Source organism: Emydura macquarii, unplaced genomic scaffold, assembly GCF_026122565.2.
Source record: "Emydura macquarii macquarii isolate MOO-44397 ecotype Brisbane River unplaced genomic scaffold, CSIRO-AGI_Emac_v2 contig_499, whole genome shotgun sequence".
Classification (NCBI taxonomy): domain Eukaryota; kingdom Metazoa; phylum Chordata; order Testudines; family Chelidae; genus Emydura; species Emydura macquarii.
Genome location: NW_027130636.1, coordinates 3,729,803 through 3,742,700, shown reverse-complemented (window position 1 = coordinate 3,742,700; position 12,898 = coordinate 3,729,803). Strand labels below are relative to the sequence as shown.

The 12,898-nt window shown below is 42.6% G+C and overlaps 1 protein-coding gene across 3 annotated transcripts in view; it reads left to right on the top strand.

Annotated features, from left to right (window-relative positions):
- The window catches only part of MAP3K13 (mitogen-activated protein kinase kinase kinase 13), a 140,894-nt gene that overhangs the window by 82,357 nt on the left and 45,639 nt on the right, over positions 1 to 12,898 (top strand). For all 3 annotated transcript variants that reach the window (XM_067538763.1, XM_067538765.1, XM_067538764.1), the window contains one exon: positions 7,331 to 7,905. In XM_067538763.1, the coding sequence (XP_067394864.1) occupies positions 7,404 to 7,905 (502 nt within the window). In that variant the 5' untranslated portion in view covers positions 7,331 to 7,403. The remainder of the gene's footprint in view (positions 1 to 7,330; positions 7,906 to 12,898) is intronic.

The following is a 12,898-nucleotide window of genomic DNA, read 5'->3' as shown; positions in this document are numbered from 1 at the left end:
ATCATTGTAGAATTTACTGTAATGTGAGCGAGATTAAGAACCAGTTTTCAGCTTCCTAGCAGTATAACAATGACACTTTCTCTTTCTCCAGACTTGAAAAAGAACTCTCTGTTGTTCGAAAACTTCTCTTTCACCAATAGAAATCGGTCCAGTTATTACCTCGTCTATCTTGTTTCTCTAACTTCCTTTTTCTGGCAAAGCTAATGAAATGTTCACTGTAAATCTGAAACATTCAAATCTGCATAATACCCGTCCATCTTAGCATAGATGCTGAATACAGCATTTCTGCCTTCCACATCTCAGAAGCCTAGGTGCACCATGCCTCTGAAAATCAGGCCACTTGTTTAAGTACCTAAATATGGATTTAGGTGCCTGACTTGAGTCATCCAAATTTGAAAATTTTGTCCTTAGCCTTTTATGTGCCTTCTTTATTTGATCTGTAAAATAGGTCTACTTGTATATTCCCATCTTGGCGTAGCACTTGGTGTATCACTTAGAGTTCTAAATGTGACAAAACATTGTAAGTTCAAAACGTAATTAGGCTCAGTTTTTTAGTTGGAATAACTGACTAATACACAGGAGATAACTTGGTCTAGTGGTAAGGGCACTGGAGTAGAAATCAGCAGACCTGAGTTCTATTCATAGATCTGCCACTGACCAGCCATGTGACCCTGGGCATACCATTTCTCCTCTCTCTGCCTCTGTAGCCCCTCCCCTCCTCCATCTGACTTGTTTGAGTTTATCAAGTCTTCAAGACAGGGACTGTCTCTGCCTTTGTGTACATGCAGCACCTAATGCGATGGAGCCCCAATCGTAGTTGGAGCCTCTCTCTGCTACCGTAAACAATAATAATAACAAGAGCTACATGACGTTTGGGAGGAATTTTGGTCTAGTAGCTTTGCTACTGGCTTGGGAGCCAAGAGATAGCCTTGATGTCCAGTGAATTTAGCGTGACAAATGTGGCCATCTCATGGGTTAATGTAGGGGTGGGCAAACTATGGCCCACAGGCCCTCCAGCTGGGCCTGGCAGGAGCAGTGGCCGCTCCGCCCTGCTAGACCCTCCCCTCCCCAGTTTTTCCCACCATGTGGACCCAGTGGCACCCTGGCTGGAGCACAGCGGCCTCTCCCTCCCTCCCAGCTTCGCCTCTTCCCCCACCCCTCTCCCACCATGTGGCCCGCCATACAATTTCTATACCCAGATGTGGCCCTCATGCCAAAAAGTTTGTCCACCCCTGGGTTTAGTGTGTGCATACCATGCTATTGATAGATTCAGTCACAGAAAGGAAAAATTACTTGATTTTCCAAGCTATGATAGAAAATCATTGTAGGGTATATGATGCTATTTCAGGGAATCAGAATTAAGAAAATGAGGAAAATATGAAGTATGTGTATTAATGCAAAAAGTGGTTAATTCAGTGCTGAGTCTGCACAGCTGAGAACTCAGAAGTCAGCAAATAACAGCAGAGGGTGAAATCTTGACTTCATTGAACTCAAAGGGAGTTCTGCCATTGACTTTTCAGTGGGGCAGATTTCATGCAGTTTGCAAGACTCTCGGTCTGCACCTTTTTGGAGTTTCCACTATGACGCATTATAATCACGTGTTGTTTTTTCAGAAAAAACAGGCTGAGACAATACTTGCTAGAACCCTACCTATGCATGTAGCTTCTTGTAGTGCTGTGTGCTACTTTGTGTCAGAAAAATAAACAATAATGAATTTAAATATAGTCCACTTGAGCAGAGGAATTGCCATTCCAGATCAGACCAATGACCATCGAGTCCAGGATGCTGTGTTTGACAGCAGCTAGAACCAGAGGCTTCAGAGGAGGTGCAAGAAACTCCATTTTATTTCTGTGAAGATGTGAGCCAGGCTGGCTCCCCTTTTCTGACCTGACCTAAGCGGGCCCCTCCATTTCCACTACCTGGTTTAGAGATATTAAATAACTTCATGCTCCATTTCAAGATAGTAGCATATGCTGCCCACTATAGGCTCTTTGGGATTGCATCCATATGGAAGTGCTGTTTGGTTTAATATCACTGACCTAATGAGACTTGCATGTTTTCTCAGTGCATGCAGCACATCAGTTACTTTTCTTCTAGACACATTCCAAACGTTGTATGAAAAGATCATGGGATAATTTTCTTGTTCCTGCAGTGTGATGGGTTTTCTGTTCTGGGTACATACATTTGGTGATGGTTTCGATAAACTCCACTTCCCCCATGTGATGCCACGAAACACTTCCAGAAATTTACAAGTAGACATAGCTGGTTAGTGACTGGCCAGTAAAATCCTCATTCCTTCACTAGAGGCCTGATCCATCTCTGGATTCAAACCAAGTTTTTGGATTCCAGGGAACTGGATAAAGTGTTCTCCTAGAATTGGATGAGGTGTTCTGGATAAGTGGAGTGGAAAAGCTCTCAGAGGGAATCCCAACAACTGATAGGTCTCAGAATATAATTGTAATCAGGGAATTATCATAGAACTGGTGGGTTTCTACTAGAGTCCCACAGAGAGTGGTTCTTGGCCCTGCACTGTTTAACCTTTTTATTAATGACCTGGAAGAAAACATAAATTCATCACTGATAAATTTTGCAGATGACACAAAAATTGGAGTAGTAAACAACGAAGAGAACAGGTCACTGGTTCAAAGCTAAATGGATCGTTTGGTAAACTGGGCACAAGCAAGCAATATGCATTTTAATATGGCTAAATATAAATGTATACATCTAGGAATAAAGAATGTAGGTCATACTTACAGGATAGGACTCTATCCTGGGAAGGAGTAACTGAAAAAGATTTGGGGGTCATGGTGGATAATCAGCTGAACACGAGCTCCCAGGACTATGCTGTGGCTGAAATGGCTAAAGCGATCCTTGGATGCAGAAACAGGAATCTCCAATAGGAGTAGAGGCTATTTTACCTCTGTCTTTCCCATTGGTTGACCACTGCTGGAATGCTTAATCCAGTTCTGATGCCCCCAGTTCAAGAAGGATGTTAATAAATTGGAGAAGGTTGGGAGAAGAACTACAAGAATGATGAAAGGAATAGAATACTATAGTGATAGACGGAAGGAGCTCAATCTGTTTAGCTTAACAAAGCAAGGGTAAGGGATGACTTGAACGCAGCCTGTAAGAATCTACACGGAACAAATATTTAATAATGGGCTCTTCAATCTAGCAGACAAAGGTCTAACATGATTCAATGGCTAGAAGTGGAAGCTGGACAAATTCAGAATGGAAATAAAATGAAAATTTTGAATGGTGAGGATAATTAACCATTGGAATAATTTACCAAGGATTGTGGTGGATTCTCCGTCACTGACGACTTTTAAATTAAAATTGGATTTATTTTTCTAAAAGAGCTGCTCTAGTAAGGATTTGGGGGAAGTTCTATGGTCTGTGTTATACAGGAGGTCAGACTAGATGATCACAGTGGTCCCTTTTGGCCTTTGAATCTATAAAGCTATGTGTATGGGGGAGTACAGTCTGGCACACCGCTTTCTCAGAATTGCTTTCATTCTCCAGTCTTCTGGCCTTTTCAGTAGATTTGATTTAAAGCCAAAAGTCAGTGTAACACTACTGAATTTTAATTAGTTTTTATTAAGCAGTTTATTATAAGAATTATGTAGCAACAAAATAATTTTAGCATCATGTGTGTCTCATTTATTCTTTTATGCGATTTCCTTTAGCTGTTTGAGTAAAATTTTGAGCCACTTTTGTGAAGAGACTGCTTTTCCTTTATCTCTTGTCTGATCGTTTAGATCAGGCCTCATTATGGGGGAAACTCATAGCAACTCCTAAGTTTAGGTTACTTTCCAGTATAAAAGATTTGTGTGACCTTTTTTTAAAGAAGCTCAGTAGTTTGCAGCAGGCTTTGGAAATTAGGTAAGGAGAAAGCCCTGGGGCCATAGGAAGTGTCTTTAGTTTGTCTCATGAAATTCTGTTCAGGCCTGAATGAAAGATGAACTTTTGAAAATTGTAATTTCCTTTCTCTTGCTTGCATTGTCAATAAAATGTTGGGAGCCTGATAAAATTCTAACTAAACATAGCTCATCTAAGGTCGTGACCATGCTGCTGCAATCATCACACAGTACATTGTGCTGGAAAACTTGGGAAAATCCTTTCTGGATGGGAGAGAAAATGGGATTGACTCTTCCTGTCCATCTCCCAAACATGCACCAATGTCCAATCCCCTCCCCTGGGTTGATAATTGTCTCCTACTGTCTGCAAATGTAGTTAGTCCTATAGCTCAGGCTGTGCTGCAGTGCTGAAGGTTCAGAGTTCAAATCCTGATGGTGTTGCATGATGGGGTTGTTAAAGGTGCAACAAATACATTTATTTTTACTTTTTTCCTAGGAAATGACATACTCGCTTTAAAAAAAAATAAATAAAATAAAATTATTTCGTTTGCAAAGCATTCGAAAATTAGGAAATGCCAGAATTCAGATTGCCTGTGCAACCTTAATTTGGCCCCTTGTGCATATGCATTACAATAGTTTTTCATTACATGGTTACATACCATTATTTTTTACTTTCAAGTACTTGACTTTGTAACTTCAATAGCATTCTTTTAATGTGTGCTTTATATATAAAACTGTATGTGTATTTAAAGGAAGTGGTGAATTATAGCAAAAACAACCCCAATCTTTTGGACTTCCCGTGTGTCATTCTTATTATTTTACCTGTGCAATGTGCTGCTCCCTCAAAGAGGGGTAGAAATTAAGCACAGGGGTGAAGATTTTCAAACAGCCTAACGTTAGATGTCTAAGACCTTATTTAGTCACCCAAATAAGGAATCTAATTTTCAAAAGTACAAAACACTCAGCACCTCCCATTGAGGTTGTGTGGTTTCCAGCCTCCTCCGTTTCTTTCTTTAGGTGGCTGTTTTCAGACTTCCAGGACCTTTGTTCTTTGCCCAGGGAAAGTTTTCTGGTTTTTTAATAAAAATCTCTTGTTGACATATTGAAGTGAAGGGGAGACTTTCCATTAACTTCAATAAGATTTTGCTTGTGCCCTCGTGGGAGACACATTTTGTCTCTGAGTGTTGTGTGATGGTGGGATATAGAATCAGAGAGTTGGAAGGGACCTCAGGAGGTCACCTAGTCCAACCCCCTGCTCAGAGCAGGACTAACCTCAGCTAAATAATCCCAGCGAGGGTTTTGTCAAGCCGCAGCTTAAAAACCTCTAAAGATGGAGATTCCACCACCTCCCTAGGTAACCCATTCCAGTGCTTCACCACCCTCCTAGTGAAAAACTTTTTCCTAATGTCCAACCTAGACCTCCCCCTCTGCAACTTGAGACCGTTGCTCCTTGTTCTGCCACCACTGAGAACAGCCTAGCTCCATCCTCCCTGGAACCCCCTTTCAGGTAGTTAAAGGCTGCTATAAAATCCCCCCTCATTCTTCTCTTCTGTAGACTGAACAAGCCTAGTTCCTTCAGCCTCTCCTCATAAGTCTTGTGCTCCAGTCCCCTAATCATTTTTGTTACCCTCCGCTGGACTCTGTCTAACTTCTCCACATCCTTGTTGTAGCGGGGGGCCCAAAAACTGGACACAATTCTCCAAATGCAGCCTCACCAGTGCCGAATAGAGGGGAATGTTCACTTCCCGTGAACTGCTGGTAATGCTCCTACTAATGCAGCCTAATATGCTATTAGCCTTCTTGGCAACCAGGGCACACTGCTGACTCATATCCAGCTTCTTATCCACTGTTACCCCCCAGGTCCCTTTCTGCAGAACTGCTGCCTAGCTTGTCGGTCCCCAGTCTGTAGCTGTGCATGGGATTCTTCCGTCCTAAGTACAGAACTCTGCACTTGTCCTTGTTGAGCCTCATCAGATTTCTTTTGGCCCAATCCTCCAGTTTGTTTAGGTCCTTCTGTATCCTATCCCTACCTTCCAGGGTATCTACCACTCCCCCCAGCTTAGTGTCATCTGCAAACTTGCTGAGGGTGCAATCTACCCCATCCTCCAGATCATTGATGAAGATGTTGAACAAAACCGGCCCCAGGACCGACCCCGGGGCACTCCGCTCGTGACCGGCTGCCAGCTAGATATGGAGCCATTGATCACTACTCGTTGAGCCTGATGATCTAGCCAGTTCTCTATCCATTTTATAGCCCATTCATCCAATCCATACTTCCTTTACTTGCTGATAAGAATACTGTGAGAGACCGTATCAAAATATGTCTATATCAAATGGGGAACTCTATTTTGTTTTATGTGTTGAACTCATGTCTAACTCAGCCCATTCCAAGTTTAATGAATTGCATTCCCAGTAACTTCCCTCCTCATGAAAGGTACTTGATACCTCATTGAGTGACCAGAACTGAGAGGCCACCACAAAATAGTCTGAGTCTATCAGCTTTGAATGGCTCTCCATTACTAGCCCACCTCCATGGAACAAGGAGTCTTCTGACTGGGGACTGGGGCTGGAGCACTCCGTCTCCAGGGGAGCACATGGCAAGGAGAGGGAGACTCTTTTAAAGAGGGTGTGCTGCTCTGAGCATCAGGGCTGACTGTCACCAGGAGAGAGAACCCAGGATGCACCATACCCAGCCTGAAATGCTGACAAACCTTGGACTCACCGAAGGGACACAGATCAGACTAAGGGAGTTTTGGGACTTCTGTTTTGAAGAGATCTGTAACTCTTGGTGCTTTCAAGAGTAGAATGACTGTGGTTAAGAAATTCCTTTGCTAACCCCTTGTTCTTTGATATCCTGCCCCATTGTTCCTGAAGTGGTTGAACTAGAAGCCAGAGTGATCACATCAAGGTGAAACTCTGGAGAAATGTATGTAAGTGACTGGTGGGCTCAGGAGGTCTCAGGCATTGGTTTCAAGGTCTGGGGTGGCTGGAACATCCCAAGGGAAGGGCTCAGACAAAGTATCTGTCTTATAGACACAGAATCTTAACCCAGACCCAGCTGACATGGAAACATGTTAGACCTAGCAGGTGAGTCCACTTAGAACAGATTAGTGTCTGTACAGAGGGGTTCTGGGCCTGGTGGTGACATAGTGGACACAGGCCTTTGCTGTAAGAAGCCTCACAGTTTAGCCTTTGCCAGTTATTTGAGTTTCCCAGAAAAGACTCATGGTGGATGACCCAGAGGAGAAATAGCGAGGACCATCCCATTGATGATGCATGGAGTTAAGTGTCAAAGGGAATAAATGTCATTTGTTAATTTCAATAATCATTTACCAAATATCACTGGGCTTCCAGTTTTCTAGTTAAACACATTATCAGGTCATCTCCAGAAAAGAGCGCACAATAAAAATACCATAGAGTAGTGATTAAGAAAAGAAAAAAGTTATTTCTTATCCCATTTTTTCTCATTCCAGGTGCTGGAGCCATTTGTTGCATCTGAATTGTGTATCATTAGTTCTCTAAGCACCGTCTCGGACTACCTGCTTCATGCACACGCACGGCACCATGGCCAATCCTCAGGAGCACCTGAGCTGGCCTTCCTCTACAAACTTGATCACCACAACTTTCAGTGAAGACAGAGACTTCAGTGAGATACATGGCGATCATGCACCCACCGGAAACCATCCTTCACCTGAGATCATAGAGGATGTGCGAGAGAAGGGCTTGCTTCAGGCAGATCTAATAGAAAATGTGGGCAGTCCAGTCACCATGGCAGTGTTGACCAGCATCAGTGAGGACTCTAGGGACCAATTTGAGAACAGCGTGCTGCAGTTGAGAGAACAGGATGAGGCTGAAACAGCTGTTCCTCAGGGCACCAGTAACATGATGGATGGAGAGAGTAACAGTGGAACAGACGACATTAAAATTCAGTTCAGCAGATCAGGCAGTGGGAGCGGTGGGTTTCTTGAGGGACTTTTTGGCTGTTTGAGGCCTGTATGGAACATCATAGGGAAAGCATACTCCACTGACTACAAACTGCAGCAACAAGGTACGCATGGGGCACAGAAATGCTCCCAGTGCATTTCTTCTTCCCTTCATTTCCTTTAAAGGGAAGTTTGTGAATACAAGGATGCTAGAAGCAATGAAATCCCTTTCCTAGCTTTCCACATGACCATTTGTCTGACATGCTGTCATACCTAATGCACAGGCTTGCACAGAAAACAGTTGGTCACTCCATAGTGACCACAAGCACAGAAATATATGAGCTAGATCTGGAAAAGACCATTTACATGATCTAGTCCATCCCCTGAACTGGGAGGTGGCAAACTCTGAAGTTGAGACAATTATTTAAATTAGTCAGGACTAGAGAAATCTATGGGGCACCTCAGGGACATAATCAAGATAGATGATTGGGCAATGTGTGGCAAATTAAGAATAATGTTGACAAATGCAAGGTCATGTACAGTAAAGGAATAGTTGGAACTGTTCACACACCTTCCACCATACAATCTTTAATGCAGGATTTTCCCATACTGTACGTATTAACTAGTGTTGTGTCCAGTGTGGTACTAATGTCTGGAACACTTGGGGCTTCCATCACTTCCCTGTGAGAATGTTCCATAGGCTCATACATCTTGTTGTCAGGAAGACTTTCAACATTTAACATTTCACTTTACTCCTTCCTTTTACCTCCTTACCCCACCATACTGAACAATTTTTCTGTGGTCTTGTTGTTTACACTTTTCATATATTTGTGGACAGCCAATATGGCCTGCATCCTTTATTTCTGATACAAACGAGCAGGCGAGAGCTAGGTGGTGTGAGAACAAATGGATTGCCAAAAATTGTGGCTATTAATGAAAATTGTTAATGTGTTAATGAGGTTATGTGCTTAAGACCTGTGTATATTATATATTATACCTTTAAACCTGTCACCCAGCTTTGGGATAGATTAGAACAAACTTTTATTTGAAATGGGGAAATAAAAGTGCTATAAGGGTATCTGCTAATGTTACTTTGGTATAGCTATACTGCACATCACTATGTTGGATACAGGCATAAACCTGCTGTCAACCAAATAATTTATTGGAATATGGACATTGACCAAGCGATTTATCAGATACATGGTGGGGAACCAACATCAGCATCTGAAAAGAGGTTATGTCTGGGCCCCACAATTTTAAAAACACTGACAGTTGGTGAAACATTTAGCAAGCCTGCTAACTTGTGAGATTCCGTGATTTTTTCAGGCAAAAGAATGAAACAGGACTCCCGTTAGCTGTGTCAGGTGATTCCAAATTGGGTTTAATGGTGATCCCAGAAGGAGATGCCACAGGGAGGAATGGCAGAGATCTTGATGGCTAGAACCATATCCAAATACAAAAATATTGCTTCACAATCTAAACATCTGAATGCGACTGCAGCCAGTTCACTTCTGAGCTAAGCGCCTGATAGAGGGGGGAGAGCAAAGGATGGGCCAAGCTGCAAGATACTGGCATGCAGTAATACCAAACCTGTAAAGTAATTCTCCATCTCTCCAAGTCTAGTTTAATGGGATCTGCTAATAAGAAACAACAAAACCACAACAACACAGCTGTAAATACCACTTTGGATGAAACTCTGATTGAACTGAACTTCTTATCTTGAAAATCAGTCACTGTTAACTATCAGACTGAACAGGAAATCCACCTCTGCCCTACTTCTAGCTGATAAGTACTAGATATTCTTGTAAATATATCTTCTTCTACTGAGCGGCAGTTCCATTAGCTGACATTAAATACTTCCCACAAATTATGTAAATCTGTTCCTATTTATGGGAAAAATAGTTCTAAGGCATGGTCTACCCTGCCGCCGGCAGTTGACGGGAGATATACAAGCTACACAATGTAGCTTGCGTATCTCCTGTTGACTTACTTATGTTGCCTTACCATGGTGTCTCCACTGCACTACGTCAATGGGAGACGCCCTCCAGTCGACGCAGCCTTGCTCCTTTTGGTGGGATGGATTAATGGTGTCAATTTGAGAGCACTTCTGGGATCGATTGAGCAGGTCTCCACAGCCTGCTCAATCGATCCCGCTGCATCAATCCCTGAAGCCCTGGCGATGTAGACATACCCTAAGTCTCCTGTTTGGGGTTTACTGTGTGCTGTGTTGGTGAGTTCTAGCTATCCCTAGAGGAGGAGAACAAAGGTAAGACAAGAGGATGATGATAAGATGGGTATGGCTGTGGTGCTGTAAGGAGGGGTTTGGATATTTGACCTCTGGGAAGCATTCATGGACATGCTCATGGAAAGGACTCCACCCGAGTAAGGAGGGAAATAGACTTCTGGGATGGAACAACTGATTAAAAGAGCTTTAAACTAGGAACTTGGGGGAGAAGGTTGGGAGATGCTCATGTAATCTACATGCCTGATTTTAACATTGAGAGGGAGAAAAATCAAGTAAGAAAAGATACAGCAATGGAGAGAGAATCAGCAATTGATAGGAGAATGGCTTTTAAGAGGAAAGCTAGCTTCATTGGTATTGGCACTAACAGTCAAGTAGGTGATATTGGCAGTAGAATGATGGTACCCAATCAGGCAAGGAATGTGGAGAATAGCTAATATAGTTCCTGTTTTTAAGAAATTGAAAAAAAGTGATCCAGGAAACATACAGGCCTGTTAGTTTGACCTCAGTTGTATGCAAAGTCTTGGAACAAAGTTTGAAAGAGAAAGTAACTAAGGACATAGAGGTGAATGGTAATTGGGATAAAATACAGCATGGTAGTATTACAAAAAGTAGTTCATGCCAGACCAACCTGATCTCCTTCTTTGAGAAGATAACTGATTTTTTTAGACAAAGAAAATGGCAGTAGATCTAATCTTCCTGGATTACAGTAGGCATTGATACGGTTCCACATGGGAAATTATTAGTTAAATTGGAGAAGATGAGGATTAATATGAGAATTGAAAGGTGGATAAGGAACTGGTTAAAGGGGAGACGACAGCGGGTCATACTGAAAGGGGAACTGTCAGGCTGGAGGGAGGTTACTGGTGGAGTTCCTCAGGGATCAGTCTTGGGACCAATCTTATTTAACATCTTTATTACTGACCTTGGCACAAAAAGTGGGAGTGTGCTTATAAAATTTGTGTATGATACAAAGTTGGGAGGCATTGCTAATATGGAGGAGGACTGGAATATCACAAAAAAATCTGGACAACCTTGTAAACTGGAGTAATAGAAATGGGATGAAATTTAATAGTGCAAAGTGCAAGATCATGCATTTAGGGACTCACAACAAGAATTTTTGCTGTAAGCTGGGGATATAGCTGTTGGAAGCGACAGAGGAGAAGAAAGACCTGAGTGTATTGGTTAATCACAAGATGACTGAGCCACCAATGTGATGTGGCCATGAAAAAGGCTAATACAGACCTAGGATGCATCAGGTGAGGTATTTGCATTACAGACAGGAAAGCGTTAGTATCATTATGCAAGGCACTGGTGAAACCTCATCTGCAATACTGCGAGCAATTCTGGTCTCCCATATTTAAAAAAGATGAATTCAAACTGGAGCAGGTGCAGAGAAGGGCTACTAGTTTATCAGAGGAATGGAAAACCTGCCTTATGAGAGGAGACTCAAAGAGCTTGGCTTGTTTAGCCGAACCAAAAGAAGGTTGAGGGGAGATATGATAGCTCTCTATAAATACACCAGAAGGCTAAAGACCAGGGAGGGAGAGGAGTTATTTAAGTTAAGCACCAATGTTGACACAAGAACAAATGGCCATCAACTAGTTTAAGCTTGAAATTAGACAACGGTTTCTGACTGTCAGAGGAGTGAAGTTGTGAAACAGCCCTCCATGGGGAGCAGTGGGGGCAAAAAACCAAATTGGTTTCAAGACTGAGCTTGATAAGTTTATGGATGGGATGGTATGATGTGACTGCCTACAATGGCATGTAGCTGATCTGCAACTGCTAGTAGCAAATATCTTCAGTGGCTAGTTGTGGGACACTAGATGTGGAGGGCTCTGAGTTACTATTGAGAATTCTTTCCCAGGTGTCTGGCTGGAGGGTCTTCCCCATGTACTTAGGATCTAACTGATCACCATATCTGGGGTTGGAAAGAATTTTCCCCTGGGTCACACTGGCAGAGATCCTGGTGGTTTTTCGCCTTCCTCTGCAGCCTGAGGCATGGGTCACTTATGGGTTTAAAATAGTGTAAATGGTGGATTTTCTGTGACTTGACGTCTAGGTCATGATTTGAGGACTTCAGTAATTCAGCCAGAGGTTAGGGGTCTATCACAGTAGTGGTTGGGAGAGGTTCTGTGGCCTGCAATGTGCAGGAGGTCAAAGTAGATGATCATGATGGTCACTTCTGACATTAAAATCTGAGTCTGTGAATGTGTGAATAAATACAATGGCTATAAATATTCTTTCAAAAATTTTGACTGTTTGTTGAAAAATAGAAAACCAAATTGTTTTGGACAAAAACCAAAAAATGTTTAGAGAAAACTGTCCAGAATGCATCTTCCATAAAATGCTATTATCTCCTCCTCATGGTGGTGCATCCTGGGAGTCTCATGGACATGGTGCATCATGGGAAGTGTAGTCTGGCTAGGGAACCTGGCCCATACAGGAGACTCTGGTCAGAAGGCACCCAAACTACGAACCTGTTGAGTTGCTGCTGCAGCATATCTGAATCAAATTTTTTGGGGTTTGGGTTTTGGCAAAAAAATTTCCACAGAAAGCAGACACAGCCCGTTCCATGGTGCGATCTGCTTCTCTGGTGGAATGTCCTTGTTTGATGAAGGCAGTTTTAAAACCATCAGAGAAGTAGATCGCATCATGGACCAGGCCACCCAGATATCCCAAGAGAACCTGCTTCAATACAGGGGGGGAAAAACCCATTAGCCACACTCCCCTAGTCGTCACCTACCATCCCACACTAGACCCCATATAAGGTATTGTTAAAGAATTACAATTCGTATTGGATGGGGACCACTTTCTGATTGAAATTTTTTTCAAATCCCTTCTTTTGGCTTTCAAACAACCCCATCTCCAACCTC